General features: G+C 41.2%; 1 protein-coding gene across 9 annotated transcripts in view; it reads right to left on the reverse strand.

Moving 5' to 3' along the window:
* Positions 1–25,096, reverse strand: part of mctp1a (multiple C2 domains, transmembrane 1a) — a 99,278-nt gene that overhangs the window by 72,134 nt on the left and 2,048 nt on the right. For 5 of the 9 annotated variants that reach the window (XM_076039126.1, XM_076039125.1, XM_076039124.1 and 2 more), the window contains exon 2: positions 260–380. In XM_076039126.1, coding sequence (XP_075895241.1) covers positions 260–380 — 121 coding nt within the window. Of the gene's footprint in view, positions 1–259; positions 381–10,170; positions 10,362–25,096 lie in introns of those variants that run through there. The other 4 variants (XM_076039133.1, XM_076039131.1, XM_076039130.1 and 1 more) reach the window with 3 other exon arrangements.

The raw sequence follows: 25,096 nt of genomic DNA on the forward strand, positions 1-25,096 counted from the left end.
TCCCTGGCTGAGGAGAAAGAAACCATGGCAACCATCGGTTCAGCCTTAACTTAGTCACAAATGTGAGTGAGCACATGCAGAAGAAAAATATATTTTTTCCCTTATAAGACTGGCTTCTTTAATAACTTTGTGAACAAACAGGGAAAGTACATCGACTCACATGTTTCTGGACCTGATACATTCAGCAATGCCCATCAGCCTGTCCATCTAATAATTGTCGCTGTAACAACCAACAGTGGCAATGAGACAGAACACCTACCAGTCCTGTCGCGGATGGCCAGGTTGTTCCCCTTCTTTAAGACGATATCCAGCTGATACATGGCTGGACTGGGTGGTCTGGGCGTGGGCTCTGCATTACTGGGCTCCACGATGTTGATGCCCTGTGGAGAAAAAGAAAATGACTGATTAAATTGTGCTGCAACGTATCACCTGTCAGGATAATATATTTAGTACGCCCAAGTGAGAAACAGCCTATATAAAACAAATGCAGGGCACTGTGCTCTATGGATGCCAGGTACAGCACTAAAACTTTTTTTTATCTTTTTGCCGAAGTAGTACCAGTACTTGGTCAGCTAAACTTTTACCAAAGCTACTCCAGTAAAGCCGAGGTTCTGTTTCCCATCAACATCGTCCTTTGTGCAATCCTATGCCTTTCTTTCTGTTACTTCATTCTCTGTTTTGACAAAACTATCAGCCAGCTTGTTGTACTTTCTCATCATGGAGCAACTAAACCTTGCGCAGAATCACAAGGATGCTGATGGTCCGGTCAGTTTAAAAGGACCTGAATCTGAGCAGTCCAGCTGTTTGGCAAAGGGGCAGTGTGAGTCAAAATAAGAAGCTTATCATTTAATTGCAGCCCTGTGACCAGCTGGTGAGTTGTCCAGGTTGTGCCATGTATCTTCAGCATCCTGTCAACCCTGGGTGCAGGATGCACCGGTACAAAATCAAAGGAGGGGTCAAGGATGGGGTTAATGCAGTTTAATATATGAATAAAATAAAATTTCAATTTTGGTCACATCGAATAAATCATAAACTATAGAAAATGAATTTCTTTTCAAACTAAAGAATGAAAGGAAAGAAATTAACAAATCTGTGTATGCCTCTCTCTCTCTCACACACACACACACACACGTACAGCCGAAGACATGCTGTAAATGAGAGGGTATCTCATGATACACCATGGTCTGCGAGGTCTTCGATGCGATCCACTTTGGCAGGGATTCCCTGAGGCTTTTATTACTGCGGCTCTCTTTGGAGGAGACCCATTAGCCGGACACACGATGAACTGAGCTATGCTCTCCGATCCACCACAGATTTCTTTTGCCTCCGTCTTCATATTTTTTTCATTTAACCCGGCCACTCTCGTTTGTCATTCCTCCCCCTTATTCCCAAGCCGTGCACAGGCATCGCTGTCGTGTTTCCACAACTTTTGTACTCTGACGCAGCTAAGAATAACTTCATAAGGGTATGAAACTACTAGCGGGCCAATGAGAGCAGGAAAATACGAGAAGAACAAGAAGAGCTGAACATTTGCCGTACAGAGAAATACCAGAACACAACAAGGCCAAGAAGGAACTGGCTGCTTTCACGATATTCTGAACCTTTTCTATGGGTGATAAATTGAAAATAAACACACTATTTCACAAGCAACCTTATTGTACGTTAATCTTACTAAAACCGTTACTTCAAGGTATATCACTGGATACTGAAAAGGCCTGTGAAAAGCAACGGGGTCAAACGAAAGGGTCAAAATGAACTTTAAGACAAGCAGCTCAAGGACACTTGCACAAAGATTATTATCGCCATTGTCATCATGTTATAGGAACAATAACCGCTTGATGATTCAAACTCATATTATTCATCCTATTTGTGCACTGCAGTGCAATAAAAGTGGTGCTGTGTAAAGCTGGGAATTGACAAATCCCAAAGTACAATTTAACAGCTCAACAGTTTTTTAGCTCCACAGTGTCAGCAGGTATTAAAACAGAAAGGTAACAAGAAAGGCAGGCCAGCTAATATCTGGAAAACAATATTGGCTCAAAAGCAAATACAGAGAGAGAAAATGTCTGTTCCAATTGCATGTAAAGAAGATCAACAAGATTTAATTCAAAGCACCTCAGATACATTTAACTTCCAGAAACACTGCAGTGGAAAGTAGTCGGAAAGCCATCAGCACTTTTTCAGGAAATGCTGCTGACCAAAATACTGACTGAATTTAAAATTAAAATCGATGAGATTTTTTTTTCCCCCCGTTAAGTAATTACTACTTTGATGGAATGAGGGGGCTCAGTGCTGCATTTTAAATAGTGATGGCAATCTTGCATATTTTTTTTTTCATCGTCTCGAAGGGACTGTGTTCAAGCGACGGTGGGCGTAGGCACATGTGTTCATTTTAATGTGTCTGGGACACGATGGCGTTTCTCCTTCTGAAAAAAGGTGCAGAAAGCACAAATCAATAGTATGAGCATAAGTAACATCACATCATACTGTTGTATAATGATGTAAAACAAATCTTCCTAACAAATAAATAGATAATTATTCATTTAACAGTACTTAATGCAGACACTACAAAAAAAACACAACATTGAAATCATTTTTGACAAATAATTCACAGAATATAGAATGTGATTTTATTTAAACTTCGCTTCTCCACAGTTGTTTGATTATGTTTAAGGCCAATAAAATCCTACCATTACATTTTCAGTTTTAGTCACAATGTCTCACTGTTAGTTGTGTTTGGCCAGAAACCAGAACATTATGCGAAAGATTTCACTGGCATTTATTGACTTAACTTTGGTAAGAGCACTGCTAACCTAATTGGTATTAAGAAATTGTTGCCACTGTTAAAGTGCAAATTGAATGCCCTCCTCCCCCAAAAAAAAAAAATAGTGAATAAAAGAGTATACAACAGTAGAGTCAGAATGCATCAACTAAGATGGGAAACACGAGCAAGAACATGTTTTGCCACTGTCAATGTCTAAAAGTGCTTGGGTTGAATAACTGCTGAATGAGACGTGGGGGAAAAATAAAAATAAAACACAGAGAGGTTTTTCACCAAGTTCACCTTTAAAGGGAAGGCTGAACTTAGAAACAGATAGGCTCATATTCCTCTTAGAACGTTATGTGTCATAAAAGTTGAGTCATAATAGAAGAGGAAGTCTGGATTTAGCCGGGGGCACCAAAAGGAGCCAGACTCGTTTCTCAGACGGATGGCAGGCAATTTCCAGGCTCTGTACCTCCATTTGTGAATAACAATAACCAGTTCCTGCTTTTGTCATTAACAAGGGTGTTATGACAGTTCTCCTTCAGTTAGCAGAGGTGCAATTTCCTTCAACCCCATCGTTAAAACCAATTTATCCATCATTTCATGCCAGAAATTCCTGTCTGACTAATTATGTCTGAGCGGGAAAAAAAACAAAAAAAATCTCACAGGTCCTTTTTTTCTATGGTTGGCCACTAGGGTAAAACCTCACTAGGGGACAGCACTGAGAGTGGGATGGACAGCTAAATACAGTGTTAGTAACAGAAAAATGTAGTAAAATGGATGTCGACACAGGTTGTGTTTTCTCATGTATTATGGCAATTGACACAAAAGTTAAATGAGTGCAGAAAGTCCCCGTGAAGTTCAAATATCACGTTAACAAGGTCATTAGGCACAGATTTTGAAATTAACACTTGCCAAGAGCAAGTGGCTTTTCCATTTTGCAAGTAAATCTCAAAGGGCTGCAAACCACATGAGAGATGAATGTTTGTTCAGACAAAATAGAAAAAGAAAATCAGGTAATCTAACAAAGTTGAGAGCAGTTCATTTTCGCTGTGTTGCTTCAGTGATCCATCGCCCATCGATCGACACTGGTGCACGTTATGTTAATTAGGTGATGAAATGCCAATTACACAACTGTTGATGGCACCATTGTTTGTTGCACCACCGGATTGGGTGCACATGCAACTTCACACGGACGCTAATGTGTGGTAATTAAACATTGTGTGGAAATAATCAGGAAGTCTTGCCGTTTGAATACCAAGTATGAGAAAATGCAACCATCAAAAAAAAAGAAAACTGACGCCCGCCACATTGGCATCACAAAATTAAGTTCTCTGAGAATAAAGAAAGCAGACCAACGTACATTGAATATCAGGTCACGTCTTCATCTCTTCAACGTTTTGTGGCTTTTGATCACTAGCTGATCAATAACGCTCATAGATAAGAAACCAAATGACAAGTGAAATTGAAATCGTATTTTAGCAGGATTCCAATCAAGACTGTTGAAGGCATTGTTTTGAAACAGAAATGTAGCAAACCATCCATCAGCTTGTATCAACATACCGCCATGATATTGACCGACTGATGGAGCCCTTTGTGGGCTGATTGGCTTCATTATCGGCAGACACTGCAACCCACAATTGGGGAAAATCCTGATTGCAGCATTTCCTTTCATTACCGCCAAGGACGGTTACTTTTGCCTTTAGCTTTTCAAACCCAAAGAGTAGCATCAAGCATTGTTACTGCGGAAAACCTACAGTACTAGAAGCTAAGGCTAAGACGACGACAACGACGACGACGGCTGTCTTACTTCACCCATAGCAACAGCATAATATCTCCTGCGGACAGTACAGCGCTTTTAGAGCGTATATATGCAACATAGCATGAATGAATGCCTACCGGGCAGAACGTGAAGATTATCACTACAAAAACCTGGAACGTAAAGACAGAAATAGTGGGGTAGGAAGTAAATGATAAATGAAATGGCAGGAATTGGAAACATAACCTTTTCAAACATTCTCTGCCTCTGCCCCCGGAACAAATGACCAGACTCTCCTCAAAGGAGCAGCAGTTCTTAATGATTATAATGGCCTGATCCATTCTCTTCTGAGAGATAATCACTATCCAGCTCTCAATGGTCACTCTTAATGTTGCCGCAGCCTCTGCGGGTGTGTGACTTAAATCTATAGCTCTGACCTGCATACCCACCATGGTAACCCAGTTTCAGACCACCCTGCCAGCTGCGGCAAGACTCCCTGGCCAGTTGCACCAGCTGTCACGACTAAACCCTGTAGTTTGGCCCACATAGGCCGGATGTGGTATTGGTGGTTAACATGTAGAGAACACCACAGGAGGACGCAGCTCCTCTTGTCGACAGTCTCATGACAAGCAGGATTAAGTTGACTTGTTAAGTGTGTGTGTTTATGTAGACTGTCTCGGGTTCAATCAGATTCACATGGCACACACGACACACTGTTGACTCCTTTCACCCAATGGGTGTCTTTTCAACTTGAAAACTCAACCCTACTGCAACAATTGTATGGATTTTTGTTTCGCGCAAGCCAACATTTTCTTTAGTTCGTCTTTTTTGAAGTAAAAAGCAGGAGTCGGAGCCAGCTTTGCAGATGTTGTGAACAGCAGTGTGTACAGGTGCACAGCAGAGGGCCCATCTACAGCCCAAACCAAACTCTTCTAATGTCTGTAACATCTGCATCTGCCAACCTATTCAGTGAATTTGTGCTGTTGGTCTCAGGCTGCTACTTTAGAGCTACCCTCACAAAAACAAAATGCTACTCCATCACACCTGCTACCATAAGGCTGCTTACCAGCAACCCTTATCTTGCATGACTTATGTTGGTGGTTGGCTTGTCTCACCTTTTTTGAGGACTATCAGTCCAAAATACACTGAGACATTTGTTTATGCATGGTGCTTAATTATTTAGCAAATTGCACATGTCCTTGGTCTTGCTTGTCCATGCACTGCCTGTGTGATATGCTGATGTGGTGGATGCAGGCTGCTTGTGTTTTCTGTGTTAGTTGTGCACTGGGTCTATGAAACTTAATGGACTGTGTAAATATTAATAAAGCTGTCTGATTCAGCCAGTCTTTTCATTATTTTTGTTTAATACAAAAGTCTTCTGTCATCAAGAAGCTTTTCATCACACAAAAGATGGGAAATGTGTTGTGGCTATCGAAGAAAAGTACACCTGCCTTTTGTGTCAAAAGGAGCCTGTAACCAGTCAATGACCACATTTAAAAATAAATAAATAAATCATGTGACGATTCATGTGACCATTATCTGCACCAAGATAAACAGATGAAAACGGTGCATTCATTCTGCATTGTTCTGTACAAATTGGTACTCTGTTGGATTGTTAGGGTCATTTGGTTGGTTAATCAGTATCCAGCAAAATTAGGACTAAAGATACTTCATGCCATTGAGGTCTACTGTCGGTCCAGACACAGCGCTGACTCGACGGCCTGAGTGTCCCCATAGAATGCACACATCTTCAAACAGTTCTCACCACCAATGAGACTGCACAGTTCTGGTCACAGCCGCGTAATCACAATCACGTTTCACTTGCCCTGCTGTCACATATTCTGTCTGACGGGCCTAACAACAATTCAAATCAGGAGGTCTCGACCACTTTTGCACCTGTTGTCAAGGTGGTCAGGCAATCTTAGTAGATCACCCACAACATGCAAACCAACAACACGCTCAACCTATGGGTGTGAACACTTGATTTAGCACTCTATTTGGGATCTTAGTGAATTAGGGCCATAGTATGTAGGGGCCGATATTCCTTAGCGGTAAAAACCACCACTTCATCTCAGTTCCCTTTCATTAAACCATTGTTCATAGAGGTGAAATGTTATGTTTGCATAATCTGATAGCACATAGCAAGTTTTCATTCTAACCAAGACACTACCTGGCATCTCACAGGTGCGTGCAGATGGAGAGAGGAAACTGACCCATTACATTAGCAACCAGAGAAGGTACAGACATGGGTAACACCCACCTCAGACTTTTATTATCTTATTTGCATGTGTAGAATTTACAACCTCTTCCTCTTCAACAATTGTATCCTCTTCTACTAAGTGTCATCATCCACTTTTCAAAGACAATAGCTCAAATTGTGGCAGCATCAGCCAACACTGAGGCACTCCAAGCTCCCGCAACACATCAAACGATGGAAATGCAGCTCCTGACTGCTGTAAAATCCATCGGAGTCAGCTGACATTGCCACGGTTTGAGCTTGGCCTTGCTCCCTTGCTTGGTGTTGCCACATGCAACTCCCTACATCTATGCTACTGCTTTGGCTCCACCACTGCAAAGTAGAAGCACAAGCCAAAATGAATGAATGAATAAGAATTAAAAAAAAAAAAATCCCAATATTCACTACACGCACTATGAGCGGATCTTGTATCATAGATGGATACCTTATTAATCTTTCACAGGAAATTGAATTGTTCCAGCAGCAGTGCGTTATTATGCGTCATTCATTCATTCATTCATTCATTCATTCAACACACTTAGGTAACAACAACCAAAATGAGAGAGCTATCCACAAAAATAAAACAGCTTATGTAATAATATATATAAATACATACTATAGATATACACACACATATACATGCATATACGTGCTTATCATATCCTTTAAAGGCACTCTGTTGTTTGGCAGATGTTTCATCGAACCACAGAAAGTAAAATCAGCTATTTCCTGCCCATATGCACGTAAAGTAAGACGTGAGGAATGTGTCAAAACCACATCCGTGTACAAATGCAAAAAAGGTCCCCCAGAAAGGAGACTGACAGAAGATAAAACAATAAAACACAGACGACAACATATTTTCTGAGATACACAGATCACTATTGCGTATCACAATCCAAATTCTGGCAGCTACAAAATGTAGGTGTAGATACTACTTGAGAAAAAAATATGCAGGCAGACAGAGGTTGTAAAGGCAGGAAGATGAAGGCTATTCAAGACACATCAACGTACAACAAGACAGTAAGCTCTTGCAATGGCCAACAACAAGCATTTCTGCGCAACAGACTTAGAATGCTAAAGTCATATATAAACAACTGGATGACAAGCACTTAATATAATCAGATTTGATTTGACTTGGCTGACTTCAAGAAAATGAACCCCCTTGCAGTTTAGTATTCTAAAACAAACCTTTGGACAGTAGGGAAATATGGATGTTAGTTAAAGACATACATAATATGCGGCTGTGTGCGCAATCAATAACTGCAGTTTAGGAACCACTTCCCGCATATTGGAGAGTGATAAATAATTTTTTGAAGAAAAAAAAATTAAATGCCAAAAGAATTCATTCTGAACTTTATTGCCAAGGCAACATCAACACGCACGACATGCATATTGCAGAGAACTGCATGAACTGCAGTAAGTTTTACTCAATGGATGATCTAAGCTCATGTACTTTGTGAGACAACATATTCAGATGGAGCCCAACTGGCCTGGATGGCTGCCGGCCATGGATATTTCAGTGTCTGAGGTTAGCGAGGGGCAACTTTAAGCACATGCAGGTGAGCAAAGGAGTGAAGCATCAATGTCATGTTTGCAGTAGTGGAAGGGAAGGCGATGATATGCGACAACATTTAAGTGTTCACCCAAATTTAAACATGTACAAAAAACTCCAAAAATTCTCTGCAAATACAATGTGTTAGAATTTTTTACATTGAAAAGATACTGCAATAAATTGGATTTAAAATAGGAATTTTAAAATCACAATATAATTGAAACACATTAAACTTATGACACAAACGTTTCTGTTTGCAACTAAATCTATTTGGCAGTGGCAGAAGCCAAACACTTTTTAGCAAAACAAACACTTTTTAGACGATGATGATAAATATATTATTGAAAACTGTCTGTCTAATCTCAGTGGCATTATAAAACAGCTAGCATTTCGATTTTTTTAATGACACAGCAATGACAAGTTAAGAGAAGCAAATATATAGAGATTGCTGTGAAAGTTCACATCATTAAAATATACAGACAACACAACCACATAAGTGCAAATGTTTTGGCAGTCCACTAGTGTTCCTTTTCATATTAGTTTTTTTGTAGATATCATTAAGAAGCAGGTAATTAGGCTCTCTTGTTGGCCAATTCTAAAAATAAAATCACATTGGATCTCTTTAATGGAACTGATGGAATGATAGAGTATGTATTTTGTAGTGTTTGAGAAAAAAAGAATAGCAAGTAAACAGAATTGAGGGCGCAGTAGGTTTTGCTGCACACTGCAGATGATGGATGCGCAAAATAATAAAAAAGAAATAGAGGGGTAGCAATAGACCGAGCACGGGGGTTAAGAAAAAATGAATAAGTAAGCAAATAAATAAAACCATGAACGGCTGAGATGAAATTGTTGTCAGACCATGCAGTTGTGGAAGACAATCTTAAAAAATGTGTGTGGAATGTTTGCCACTGTGTAATAAATGTATGAATAACCCAGGTGTCAAAAACTCCTGAGAAATATCTATTTGCACTGAACAGTTTTCCAGAAAACACTTCACTGCAAGAGCAGAGATTTCACACAGTGTTCAGGCAAAAACGTGCGGTGATAACAATCCAAAAATCAGCATAGCAAATAAAAAAAAAGTATGAAAATGCCACATTATTGTTACACTCTCAGTATGATATTTGCAGAATCTAACCATTTTAATGATGAGAGCTGCATTCCGTCCTCCTTCCTCACATCTTTTTAGCTTTTTGTTCACTGCTCGCATTCGAAACATTCAGCAAAGAAACGGTGAGGATGAATTAAGTGAAAAACACATTGATTGCGAGAGAAAGCCAAAGATACCCTTTAGCCAGCTGCATCAATCCATTTATTGTTAGCCCTACCCTTGCTTTCAACATTTACTGCACTCTCCTCTTATTTCTGCATCTTCACTGTCTTTTACAGTATCCGTGTCCGTCTGGACTCTGACAAACAACTGCATGCAATGTCACACGAGCAGCCGGCTCGTCTTTCCACACTATTGGAAATTGGACACGGCGCAACCATTGCACCTCTAGCACACCTTCTGACCGCATGCCATACACAAACCCATGTATAGCATAGCAATTAGGCACGTTCTTAGACCGTCACAGAGTGCACTTGGGCAAGGCAGGTGCTCAGGTGTATGGAAATTTGGACTAAAAATAAAATTTGTTTTCGCATGCAAATGCTGAAATGCACTGAAAAGATGGAAATACGTTGTTTCCATTTGTGACACCTCTGTCAGCTCGCCCAACCTTGGTCCGAACATTCAACAACATTCAAATGATGAAGAGATAAACAGCTGGTGAAAAAAGCACAACAGTCAGTGCATATTGCGTATGTGCATGTCTATATATAAGCCAGTGCGTGTGGTGCAAGCACGTGTGTACCTACAGTGATGCTTCGTCCTGCAGCTGAGAGAGGCAGTGCAAACATCCAGACACCGAACACGTTCCACTGTACTACTGCTTCTGCTGCTGCTGCTGCTGCCGCCTCACTGTGCTATACGAGAGTCTGACACACACACACACACTTACGCACACCCACCAGATTGCTCCCTACGTTGCTCGCTCGCTCACTCACACACATGCCAACAGAGAGACACACACACACACCGGTGATGAACAACCAGCTGTGACGTTCTTGCACACTTTCCCTCAGTCAAACAACTCTGCACACACACACACACACACACACACACACACACACACACACACACACACACACACACACACACACACACACACACACACACACACACACACACACACACACACACACACACCCCTCCTCCCGCTTCCCCTTTTTCTCACTCTTCCTCTCGCTCACTCTTACAACAGACACCAGCGCTGTCTGTCACTGTCAACTGACCAATCCCACGGGACAGAGAACTTGAATAAATAAATAAATAAATAAATAAATAAATGTGTGCTGGGCACAAGAAGGAGTACAACCTCTGAGCGAGTTTATTTCAATCCAGTTCATTAGTCTGAGATTACATTTGTTTGAGATGACCATTTTGCTTGCAGGAGGAAACGGTAGCAAAGGGCCATGTGGTGAAGAAGGCAACACGAAAATTAAGTAAAACAGCAAAAAAGAAGGAAGTTGTGGTTTTGTTTTTTTTAATGGTTTAATCGCAGTGACCATGAAAAAATGAATAGGTCTGTCTGGTTTTCTACAACTTTGCTGAAGTTGATGCTATTCATCAGAATGCATTATGGGTTCATTGGCTTTAAAGTCCAGTCTTCTTTCCCTTGCGTGTATTTTGAAAAACATGCGAAAGAAATACTCCTCTTTGCAGAAAGCAGTGAACCAATACATTTGTTAGACCTGTCAAAGGAATATATAACATCTACTATTGAAGCAAGTGTCTCCCGAAAGCAGAACCTCTCACTTTAAGTTCTGCCAGTGTTGTTTTTCTGCCCGCCAGCTATTTCCATCAGACGTATGGTGGGGGCTCCAGAAGAAAACACAAGTCGGTATTTGTAGACACTGGCAAAATGTTCACAAGTCAGAAAAAAAAGTATGCATTTTGTAACTTGAGGAGGAAAAAGAGGAATAAAAGAAATGTGCAACGGCAGATACGCCTTAACAGTTAGATTGGCACAGAAAGGGAAGAAGAGGAGAAAGATAAGACGGGGGAGACAGTGAAACATCAAGCGGAGGAACATTCTGACAGCAGCATAGTGAGCAGCACAGATCGGCAGCAAGGTAAGACAAATTTAAAAAAAAAAAGATTTGGCACACATTAATATACAAAATGTTGTAAAGAAATAAATGTATGCAATGAGGCTCTGTGTAGCAGGGTGACTGCTGGGGGACAACCTTGTGACAGGGAGGCTGCAGGGTGCAGGGAGGTGTCACTCTGATTTCTGGTACAGACAGCGCTGCATATTCACAACAAACGCTCGTACAGTAAAAATTGTGTGTGTGTGTGTGTGTGTGTGTGTGTGTGTGTGTCAATCACAACAGAATCAGGTGCCAGGATGGAACAGCTGTTGGGCGTAATCAAACACAGTGGCACAGCAGAGCAGCAGAAATTAAACCAACACAAGATAAAAACAATGCGCAAATATGAACAAGTCCAGAATGATAAAATCGCAGAGGTGCTGGAGTCAGATTAACTGCACGTACAGCATCTTTGCACGAGCATGAGCTGAGGCTCGTCCTCTTCACGCGTGCATTAGCAAGGCAGCCTCCGAGCACTGCTTTTACGCACCAACAAGCATCTCTTCAAAGAAAAGGATGGTGACCGGTTGTTCTTTTTCCTCCAGCGCAGACACATGTATGTAATAAGAAAACACCAATGCAGTTCCCCCCCCCCCCATCACCTTTATCTCCAGTGTTGGCTTGAATGCCCAAGCAAAGCCTGGAGTGTGCGCCATCTGTCTAGTTCATTACTTGTCACACGTCTTGGGGCATATGGTTGCACACACACACACACACACACACACACACACACACACACACACACACACACACACACACACACACACACACACACACACACACACACACACACACACACACACACGCAGTACATTATAGAAACAAAAGACATTTTGCATCATTTCAGCTAATAAGCCCAACAGAACAGGCCAGGGAGAGAGAGGAGCTGTATGCAAGTGGCCGTTGCACATTACTCTGGCAAAAGCAGTGTTTACGGTGAAGAGAATGGGGAAATGTGCCGGCTTTATCAGTGGGGGGAAATAACACGGTGGACTCGGCGAGCAGGAAGACAGATGGGCAGGGAGAGGGGTGCCGCAGAGAAGGGCAGGCTTAAGAATATCGGTGCACAAACACAACAGGGCTATCGTTTACTTTTAAACCACGTACGGAGCTTGGGACGACTGCTACAGAATCCTAATCAATAATGTATTAGGCAAATGTAGCAGCCACCAGCCCTGCATACGATTAGAGAGATCCACAAATCTGCCTTTCAGCGGGACTCACGAGCCGTGTGTAGGATACAAAAAAAAGTAAGTGAGTAAGTCTGTGCAAAATCTCTTAATAAACATGAACATTCTGCACTGACCCCCTTCAAGATTCCGAGACTCCGGTTCAACAATGGAAAGTTAATGATCACAAATGCCAGAAATTCAGAGAGAGCTTGGTGCTCATTCAAACACACGGCCACTGCTTATTAAAAAAATACCTTTGGAAAAAAGAGCCCTTTTTCCAATGTAACTTCCAAATAGACTGTACAACAAAATTTGCCCCTGGATAATAATGTGAAAACAAGCACATCTAGCTGCAGAACCCCTAATTAGTTAGTTAGCACTAGTTAGGTCAACGTAAATTACAATGTTATGTCATGAATAATAATGAAACTGTAGGTCAGTCACCCCCCCCCCCCCCCCCCCCCCACACACACACACACCGGTCTTGGCTCCCAGCAGATGAGATAAAAAAAGAAGCCAAAAAAAAAAAATCATTGATAGTGTGATAATGATGTTCAAATTAACTGCCTGCGGCGTAAATACAAGAGAAATATGAGGAAGAAGATATTTCTCAGTCACCCAGCAGAAACAATGATTTGGGAAGGTGGTGCGCCAATAATTTGTCCATCCATCAAAGGTCGGTGAGTATCTAATGAACTGTGACTGGACGGTGGTTTCGAACGGCGCTCTGACTGGTCAATGCAAAGCAACACAGTTGGTTATTTAGCCACTGCGAGTGAGCATTGACAGACGTAGCTGCACGGTGCCAGTTCTTGTGACCAAGAAGTGCCGCCAGGCTCAACTTTGTCTGCGGCAATTACTTTATTTTCGCCGCCTGGCATGACAACCGCTGCGGCAAGAGTGCAAGGATTTCAATTTCATTTCTGTGCTCAGCTTTCAGCTTGTTAGCATGAGTGAAAAGAAAATCCAGTATACCTGCGATTTGCAAACGAGCGCTGAAGTCGGTGTTTGACAACGAAACAACTGACAATCCACTGGCGGGATGGATGAGCGTCAGATGATCAGCATCATAACGGGGCATTGATGAAATGAAAATCCAGATCAGCGCCAGTGGAAAGCTGTTGGATGTGCATATCAAACGTTCCCACTAAAAGCAGGAGGTTCGTCCGGGTGTCTGGCGGTCAAACACAGAGGCTGGCCTGAATTATCCACTGCCTTGAGGGAATCACTGGCTGTTTGGTCTGTGGGTGGATTATCTACTCTGCTCTGTTTATGTCTGTCCCTCTCGTATCCTCTGTTCTCTCCATGACCTTGCTTCTTTCAACACCTGTTAACAGCGCCACTGTCACCGGCCCACTTCCTTTCTATGCACAGCTTTAGCACTTTTAGCTTCATTTGTAAGAAGCATTAACAGATAAATGCAAAGTACTTACAACAAGTAAATTAAGTCAATGAAAGGACACAAGAAGACATAATATAATACACTGGGGGGACCCCAAAGCGGCAATAAAAAAGCATTCAATGGCGGCAGTATAGACTTGAGCTCCTGAAGAAGACCCCATGTTCCCAGTGCAAGAAACGTGCACAATTGTGAAGATAGATTAACCCTTTGGGAGGGAAGCAAAAGAGATGAACAGTGGCATGTGGGGCAAATACTAATGACATTAAATATTGATCAAAAAAAAAAACTAAATGCTACAAGTTTATCCTGAAGTGTGGGTATGGAAAACTGTAATGAAGCACATTAAGTATCATGTCATTACTTTCTTTTGACTATTGAGACGATAACCATTAGCTGACTTAGCTAGCAGAACAAACCAGTGTGTCACCTGTGCTTGTTGTGTGACCGGATCGATTGTGTACGCTGGCAGTCAACCTGTTGACTGTCAGCTAGAAGCAGGAAGAAAAAAAAAACTCCCATACCATTTAATGAAATCAACGCACTTGTCAACGTTTTTTGTCCCTTGTGTGTCTCCCTTTGATCAGAGCACTCCACCTGCTCAGCAATGAAAGACGATAACGTGAGGAAATGGCAAGCGGAGGCAGATATGCCAGTGCAACAGCTGCAACCCAACACACGTGTGACAAGCTGCCAAAAATTGCTTCAGCAGGAATTTGTTTATTGCAATTCCACGTTCCATGTAAACACCTTAATCGCTGTGAAACTGCTGCTGTTTACATGACAATGTCTTACTTGGAGTAATTTGAACAATATTGGATTACAGTCAATGCGGGAATATTGCTGTGTGTGTAAACATGCTGACAACCAGGCCACGCGGTTAACATAAAAAGTTGCGGTGTAAGCTCCTGCATGCAGGTTTAATCCTTTCTGCGTTGAAATAACCTTGCATTGCATAGCCCATCTCAACTGAAATGTAAGAACAAACCACAAAGAGCAATAGCTATGCACAACAGCAGCACTAACACGGAAAGCTTAAAAGACACCTTAAAAGTAATTTGAAGCAATTGTTGACAAGTTGAGCAGAGAAAACCCCCTTCACACATTCCAGGAAGTCACCTACATCAATAACACGTCATCCATCTATAGACCAAATAATAACTATTTTTGTGTGTTAGGAATAGAAGCAAAGTTCAAGTGCTTATAAGCACACACACACACACACACACACACACACACACACACACACACACACACACACACACACACACACACACACACACACACACACACACACACACACAGAACCTTGATGTATAAGAGAAGCCACCTAAGGAGCTGTGAGAAGGGGAGGTTTTTCCTTCACCAACCTGAGATTCATCCCACACGCGGCATGTCGTCACAGCAGCCTACGCTACAGACCTGGAAGGAGGCCCACACTCCAGACCTGTGTGACTGTAGTAGCAAACCTTGGTTTCACCCAATGATTCATCCTCTTTCATTAGAACACCCACACGCCGTCGAACCTCGGCATGGATTTATGAAAAACCTTGAAGACGACAAAGCACCATGGCGACCATTTTTAGCCTTCAAATGTTGAGCATTGGCTTTGAATTCAAGTCTACTTTTAATCATATCTGGAGTGATTTACAGTGCTGAAACGTTTGCACTGCCTGATTGGCTGATTGTGACTAATTCTTGGAAAATAATATAAATTGCAAAAGATTGTATTGGTATTTGTAGCAATCAAGTGTCTGTGCCATAAACAAATCAATTTCTTTTAGGTGCCAGCAAATTGACCAGGCTCATAGTCGTACAGGTCCTCATTGTCTTTGAGAATTGAGTTGTAGGCACCTGAACTTTTGAACATGCCATTATGCAAACCGAAGAACTGAAATATCTTTAAATAGACGAAGTGCCAACTCTAGTTTTCGACAGCTTAACTCTGAAAAATTGTATAAACAAAAGTCGGTTCTAAAAAAAGTGACTCAGAATAAAAAATTCACAGCACGTCGATTGTTGTTCATAATAATAATAATAATAATAATAACATATATATATATATATATATACATATACATATATATATTTTGTGGTTAATAAAAAAGGGAAAGTGTTAACTCACCAGCAGTTCAGAGCTCATGTTGCAAATATTCCCGTGTCTCTCAGAGCAACGAAATGCAGTTAGATGACTAAGACGGTCAAAGCTAATGTCAGCCGGTGTGTCAACAGCGGATGTGCGCACCAATGGGAAGAGGAATCTCTGTTTAGTATGGCAGCTTCAGAGGTCACCCGAGTGAGGCAGGACTTGTGATGCAGACCAAGTAATTATTCCTGTAGCTCAAATATCACCTGCGCAATTGCACCGCAACGTATTTCACTTCTTAATCTGGGTGTCTGCATCATTTCTTAACAAGTCTATTTAATCATCAACAGGTGAATGAAATGCAGCCAAATAAGGATGTGTGCACACAATAAAGAGAATGTAAGCAAGAATAGAATCATCAGAGAATAGGAATGATTCACAACAGCAAACTACATGCGAGGAAATGAAATTAAAAGTCATGCTGTTGCGTGTCAGGCCTTTATATAGCACCTATGGCCTGTACTCATAACCATGACTTCAAAATAGCAGCCACCTGTTGTAGGTGGGGACTCGGACAAAAACAGATTGGCAGGCAGACCACTGAAATAGAACGGCACTGATTTACCAAATCACGGGATCATGTGTGCGCACACGCAGATTGAATTATGTATCGGTAGGGTAGGTTGCTTTTCAGATGCTGAAAAAATATCACTTTATGCCACAAGCACTCAGGCACACATTTGCTCATTGATCATGGTTTCTGCCTGCGATGCTGTCAATAAAGGGGTAATCATTTGTGCAGCAAGTAGAATACATTTTCAAATGATGGGGAGAAAAGGGAGGTGGGATATGGAGAATCCCCGCAGCATGAATCACTGTGATTTATGAATTTGCCAGTAGTGGAGGGAAAAGCACTTGGTATTCTGACCTGCAGAGAAAACACACGTGCACACGCACACACACAAATTAAACGGATGGTGGCTATGGGTTCCTTGAACACCATTACACTTTCCTCTGTTTTTTAAAACTGTTTCAATCAATACACACAGATTTGCCATCGTGTTTGTTTGATGAACGCGATATAAATCCCCAGAAACCAAGGTTCTTGCTATGAGATTCGCTGTGGTCTAATCAAACTGATGGATATTTGAGGTGTATCTTGGTTCAGTAGAATATTTAGAATATTAGATATGAACAGAAAGTTGAGCACCACATTATTCCATCAGTGTTTCCTCTCCTCCTTAGTGCAGCACATCAGCTTTAAACCAGTAGGTGGCACCAAGTCCCTTCTGAGCTCCAGCCAAAAATTAAGAGCAGACAGAGGCTATTTGTGTAAAAAAGAACTGCTGGGCACTGACATTATACTATCAAATACAGGCTGAGCCATCAGCTGGGCTTAAATTCTGAAGCACAATGAAAACACAAATAGACAAAAGTTGGGACAGACTTATAGACAGAATGTTCACCATGGACATCATAGATCAGCGATGTCATACTCTTGGAGTGGGGGAGGTGGGGGGGGATCAGCCTTCACACAAGCACTTCACTGGAATAACATAACAGTCGATTGGCTTTCAGGGAGCGAAGGACTCGTTAGCCCTAAATTTAGTTTGCAACCCAATATACTGAATGGGTGCTATTAGATAGGCCGTTACAAGGAACCGCACAGTCATTATCTGCAGCATGTATGTTTTCATTTTCATTTTTCATACTTCATTGTGCATGTGCAGCCCGTGTCAAGTCATGCTTGGTGATATAATTTCTGCACCACAGCCCGTTTTTAAGAGGTCACCACCTCACAATGCAATCCTCCCCCTCTATCACAGCCTTCAGTGTCACAGACTAAACAAGGATCCAATCAATAGAGCAGGCGACTCTTGATTTATGATGAATGTGTAAGAGCATCATGGGATCATGATGCAAATGTCTTTTTTGTTTGTTTTTTTAAGCAGCAAACCGCACTTACAGCACACCTGCTATTTGGAAAAAAAAAAGTGATGCCCATTTCTCCGTTTCCAATAAACACAAAAGGATGTGGCTCTCAGAGAAAAAGTGAAATGCAAGTGAAACTGCAAAACATTTTGCAAATCATGATCAAAAACACACAGTGCGATGCGAGTTGTATGACATGCTTTGAATAAACAAAACAGGCGTTTGTGAAAAGTCTGCACCCAGTTGCTGAGCTGTGATGAGGCGTGTCCTTCCACAAAGAGAGGTTAGGGCAAAAGCACACAGCTTTTCCAGATTGAGACTCTTAGCAAACATGTAAGCCAATATTAGGCAGGCTGTCTAGAAGTATATATATTATTTTTATGAAATAAGTCACATTTTCTTGTCGCATTGCTTTTGTGCTGCATGTGTCACATCAAGGCATTTTTTGCCATCAGCACTTCAGAGAAAAAACATTGTGACCTTAGTGAGGATGCGCGACATCACTTGACATTTTGGTGATACAGCAGCCAACCACTCTTTTTTTGTTTTACTACAGCTTGTGTAATGCACATTGTAATGAGACAAAGTAAACATGCAGACTAATCCTCCTCTTTCGGTTATATTCCAGACAGAGCACATAAAATACCACAGCGTGCAAGCAAAATTACAATACAAACTAAAAACTGCAGTCATCATTTTGATTGACAGTCCCTTTTAATTATGCAAGATATAGATCGAGTGAGATTCCCAAAACTGAACGTCTACAAATGAATGTCATTGTGCCAAAAAAAAAAAAAAAAACCATTAACCAAGCAAACACATAAAATGTAAAGTAAAAGCTGTTACCTGTTACTTACACAGTGCTTGTACCTCGTACACGTCAAGTGGAATTCTTTTTAGTGAATCCTGCCAAACAACGTCCTCTCTAAATTAGCTGTACAGCAGCTCAGGACCACTTTCTTTTGGCACTGAACTTGGAAACAGTGCTTTCCTGTGAAAGACTTGAGGTTGTGAGAAAACAAAACTGAGGTAGTTATGTGATGACACCAGCTGGGCAACACTCTACTCCTCCTGCCAATATCTGTCAACTTGAGCTTATTAAGAAGGATCTTGCACCTGTTCTCTTCACTCAATTTCAGTCATAGTCCCCTTGCGAAACAATAAATCTGATTTTGAACTCAGAAAGAAACTCAGATCATATCTGAATAAAGCATTGCGGTCTGCAAACAGGATCATGAGCAGCCCCAACATGTTCAACTAGCCAGTTACTACCAAGTAAGTCAGTAGAACTTGTATAAGTGCAATTCGTGCAATTCAATTTGTGCAATTCACACACTGTCATTTCAACCTTAGTCAAATGAACATTATCCAAGGCCAAGCAAGTAAAGTCGCACTGCAGTTACAGCAGTTTCCATTTAAAGGATTACAGGATTATTGTATTGCTGTGTTGTTGTTTTATGTGGCCATGTGCTGTGACCTTAAACTGTACAGCAGTTTTTTGTGACAACTCTCAACATAGTTTTCAATTACATTCAGTTGCAGGATTTATGCAACTTTTTAAATGCAGGAGAAGAGACTGCAGTCGGGATTAGATAATAGGGCAGCATTCATTTTAGCGAAGTAAAGGACGTTATCTGTCAATCGTGAATAATATCCATATGTTAAATCCATACACAACATTCCCAACGCATCCTACACAGGACAGTGTTTTTTCAGAAATAAACTGGAAGAATAAGAATCTGCTGGCATATTATAACGCTGGAAATGAAATGCACAGCCATGATCCAATTCTGCCAATAATGATTTGTGGCAACACTTCTGACACAGACACTATTGGGACAGCATTGTGGCGGCTACAAGGGAGACTCATTTGCAAATATTCAATATCCACTCACCACCAAGGAAGTTGGTCTATATTGAGTTGCAAATGATCTATGCTTGATTAGCATGAGGAGTAGGTGCATCCATCCCACAGCCATTGGCCACCATGTGTTGCTTCATCCGGAGAGACAGTCCACACTGGGTTTGTCTGTTCCATGCGGTCATATCTTTTGATTTCTTGCATTACACAATTAGAAACACTGTCAGCGCAAAGTTTTTATGCACAAAGAGCATCTGGGCTGGTGAGAGGAAGACAAGTGCCACACACAAAAGAGTCCTTCTGGCTCCATCAGTTGACCTGATCAGTCTTTTTTGTGTTAAAATAAAACAAAACTTGGCAATTGCAGCACAGTTTAAGCATCAGAGCAGTTGATGCAATCTGTAACGTGATGGCCCTTCCTACACACATACACCTACATCCAGTGCTTTCCCATTGTTGTGGGCTGACTCACCTCAGTAACAATTTATCAGGGACAGTCTCATTAGGAGAAGGAAAGCTTATTTAAACGGTTCCATCTGTTGATGTCTACGTCTACGATTTTGATCTTTAACACAAACTGGTGACTATGATTGTTTATTATTTTAGTGTCTTAAATATGTGTATATACATAATTTGCACATTTATACAGTGTGAGTGAGTGAATGAGTCTATATAGAAGGTCTAGGGGTCCAGGGTAGCACAATGTCAGAGTACGGTGTCTCCGTCTTGTCATACACAGACTGTTCTTCTGAGAGGCCGGGATATATTTCGGATTTGTCCTCAGACAGCTCTTCTGAGGGGAGCAGTCGTTATCAGAGAGGCTAATGCTATCAGAGAAGGGCGAATGTGAGATAGATCAGGAGGAAGTAAATGCAGAAATGAAGGTTATCTTTGAAGGACTAACTCGGAACCGATGGCAGGAAGGATTTGGAAGAGGAGTGTCCTCAGGGTAATGACTGTCTCAAACACTTTTGAACTAAGGGCTGGAATTACCAGAAACGACGGCTAGAAAGATTCACAGGTTGAATTATGGTTCATACTTTTTCCCCACAATGGTTTCCCTGAGAAGAGGAGGGTGCCATGTCTGTTTATTCCAGTAGAAATAGATGCACAGCCAGTCGTCCATATATCAATTCCTCAATCGCAACAGAAGTAATTATTTCTCATCTCTATCTCACAGACGTTGCAAAGAAAAACTGTCCCTATCTATGTGTTTGCGGACTGAATATGATGAGTAACACGTTGAACTTTCCCAAACCATTTTAATACATCATAAATTTACTACGGGAAACACACTTGTCTGCACACAAAACCACTCAAAATCTCTTTAGCAGGTTGTTGAGAGATTTCCATGGCAAGTGGAAGCTCTATCCCTGGCAATGAGAGACACTTCACCACAAAGTGAGAGCCTGAACCCATCATCACCTCAATGGCGTCAGTGATACTTTTGCTAATGCAAAAAAAAATTGTTTTCCACTCCTTCATAATGCCCGGCCAGCTACGAGGGCAACATCCATCATGCGCTTGTCAGTGTGAGTTAAAACCAATTTTCCCTTTAGCTGTAATAAATCCTAATTTAAGATGCCATCCGGCTCATCCACACTTGTGACATGAGCTGTTTCTAAGTAGCGACAATGCTGTTCTCACACAACTGCGCAATGACAGCCACAGGGAAGAGACAATACAACAGCTCATTTCTCAGTCACCTATTTTTGTCAAGGGATAAAAATTACAAAGAAAAATCACTTAAATATATTAAAATTTTAAACAACCATTTACTATAAACAGAAACATGAGATATCAGTGTGGGGAGTCTGACACATAAACCTACTTCCCTTGTTCACAAGTACTTAATATTTTAATGCAGTGCATTGAAAGACACGTCGGAGAACTGATATCAGAGCACTGGCTGTCAGGTTAATGGGATGACATATATAGGGAAGTGTCATAGAAAAAGGTAGATCATTAATTAATTCATTAATTCTGGTGTTGAATGCAGAGTGTTGCATGCATTATTAGTAATAGATAAAGGAAAACTGTTGAGGAAAACCTGCCAATTTATGACCAGAAACAATTGTGCTTGAGGTTGAGATGAAAAGCGTATTTTAGCTCATAAAAAAAAAAAGTTTGGTGGACACTAACAGCAACAAATGTAAACACATAGATGAGGAGAATGACTGCAAAACCAAGGAGGAAAGGCCCAAATACAAGAAGCAGAGGAAGTACAGCAAGAGTGATGATGTGCACGAGGAAGAGAAGCATCAGTTGGACCAGATTTAGAAGTGGAAAAAAAAAAAAAACAGGCCAGATATTTTCAGCAGTCAATACGCAGAAAATATCTGGCCTGTTTTTGGTGACATTATTTTATTTGTTTGTTTCAAACCAGACGACACGGTGGTGCAACAAGAATGTCGTGGGTTCGATTCCGGGCCTGGGACCTTTCTGTGTGGAGTTTGCATGTTCTCCCTGTGTCTGCGTGGGTTCTCTCCGGCTTCTCCAGCTTCCTCCCACAGTCCAAAAACATGCATGTGAGGTCAATTAAACACTCTAAAATTGTCCGTAGGTGTGTATGTCAGTGTGAATGGTTGTTTGTCTCGATGTGGCCCTGCGATGAACTGGCGACTTGTCCAGGGTGTCCCCTGCCTTCGCCCTATGACAGCTGGGATAGGCTCCAGCAGACCCCCGTGACCCTGAGCTCGGGACTAAGCGGGTATGGAAAATGAATGAATGAACAAATGAATGAATGAATGTTTCAAACCAAAACAAACAAAATAATGTCACCAATCAATTCATCCATCACCATGGAACATTCTATATAATGCAGTCACATTGAAATGCATAAAGCAATTCAGGAGTTACATCTGAAACGAGGCAGTAGTATTTGTGCGTTGTTGTTTTTTTACTTCTGAAATATAGGAACTATTTATGGGAATTATATATACTCAACACTATTTTTCACTTTTAAATGCTGCATCCCGTTTGAAAACAAATATGAGTTCGCAAAGTCATATCTGACACAAACATGCGTACAGACTCCAATGTCTACATCAATCTTACAAAATGCTCAAGGTCTTACTCAAAGACTACCTCACCAGTTGTGTGAACGATTAAATGCTGAGCAATCCCTTTCAAAATAGTTTCCAGTCGAAAAAAAACTTGGAACGTATGTGCACAATTGACTTTCATCCATGCTTCGAACTCAGCTAGCTTCCGTCTTTAACTTCTTTCGCACGAAGGAAACCTGTCGGTGGTCTTTTTTTCTCTGCGAAAAGCCACAAAAAGGAAGCGGCTGTGGCTCACTGTCTAACGTCTCCGCAACAGAGTCGTATTGCTTTTGATGTTCTTATCCGTCTGTCGAGGGAGAACGAAAACAACTTTACTGTGAACAAACACTAACAGCAAACATGCGCAACACTGTGGGATGGATGGGTTTTGCTTGGCACTATGTGTTGACGTTCAGTTTCCATACTACGGTAATAATTTCTCTTTAGTTATCGGGAAATGCGTTTTGTTCGTTTAACTTTACTGACTGAGGCACGTGTTAGCCAACTCGGTTACAGCGGCCACAGAGTAGCCGCCTAGCTGTCCTTATTCCCTGTGCGAGTTGGTGTGCTATAACCAGCGACGGGAAACAACGTTTTGAAAGCAACACACGTTCACATGTCAAACTCACAATTATCGAGGGTCAGTGTCTTTCAAGTCATAATCAAATAAAATTAAGGTTTCACTCACGTTGATTTAAGTCTGAGGGCTGTCGCCAACGTTGAACTTCCAACCCAAAGAGCCAGCGTAGCGGTTTTAGCCAGATTGTCCATCTGAGTTAGAACCAGGTTGAAGGGAGCGGCGGATGCAGCGCGTTCGCAGACGTTCTGCCAATTAGCCGTGACCGTTTCTGTTACTTTTTAAGTTGGTTTGGGAAAACGCCTTGCTGATATAACGCAAACTGCATTTGCGACGTTAACTGACGAAAAACGACTTCAATATGATTGACAGTTCAAGGTTGCTGCTTGTAGTTGACATCAAGCTAATTAACTGCAACTGCGTGTTCCTTTTGTCTGTCTGACGCTTGCGATAGTCACATGACCACCTTGAACCTCCGGTATCCCAACACCCTGCTTTTATATTGCTAAAATGATGGTGATTCATTTTTGACACGATGTTGTTTTAAATGGTTTAGCTTACAGCCACCATGACCATGGCGACCATCGAGCTAAGGCCCAGCTATAGCGCTTGCAGTTCGCCTCTGAGATCAATACAAATAAAAAATAACATTAAAGTGCCTGCACACATGGGAAGAATAGCCTGGAGTAAGTGAGTGGCGCCGTGCCATTATGAACCTGTAGCAAGAACGTGACTGCATGATTTTCCCAAATAAGTGTCAATATCACTTTTCCGGTATTCAAGATACACTACAGGAGTGTACAGATGCATCATAATTAGATGAAGACCCTACATATACCACTGAAGAAGATGTGATTCATCACTGTGGCAAACAGCGTTGCATGGCCTTTGCAAACTCAGTCTAACAAGTATTTGTTTTTTCTTTCGGAAAACCCCTATTTTTTTTTCACTCCGTAAAATAATGAAACCCTTATTTCTTCCCCATTATGTTGATAATGCAAGTACTCTCAGAATTTGGCAGCAATCCCAAAAACACTTACTCCAGTTTAGAAAAGGCTTTCTGCACACTATTTTCAATATGATGGTATTTAATTTATTTGGGGCATTGAGGCTCTACTTTTTTCATATTAAATCCAATGCACTCATCCAACTTTGAGTATGTGGATAAAAGTGGGTTATTTCCAGCCATAATCTTTGTGGCATTAGGAGAGTGTTTATGCAGGGAATAGTAACATGTATATTAATACAGGTGAGTACATAACAATAGCTTCATGGATTATAAAATAACCGCAATACCTAAATTATTTGCTTCTGACATCAATCTGTGTTGATTAATGTATTATAAAATATATAGTATATTTTTATTTTATAAAGCTCTTCTTTCATCGTGCATTCCCTTTCCTATTACTCTGCCCCCATATTACACTATCGTACATCACGTCATCTTTCACCTGATCTTATTTGACATCATTTTATCACATCTCATCTCTTATTACTGCTCACTCTTAATCTCTCT

This window comes from Nelusetta ayraudi, unplaced genomic scaffold (genome assembly GCF_046127955.1).
Source record: "Nelusetta ayraudi isolate G7.1 ecotype Tasmania unplaced genomic scaffold, CSIRO-AGI_Nayr_v1 ptg000058l, whole genome shotgun sequence".
Lineage (NCBI taxonomy): Eukaryota > Metazoa > Chordata > Actinopteri > Tetraodontiformes > Monacanthidae > Nelusetta > Nelusetta ayraudi.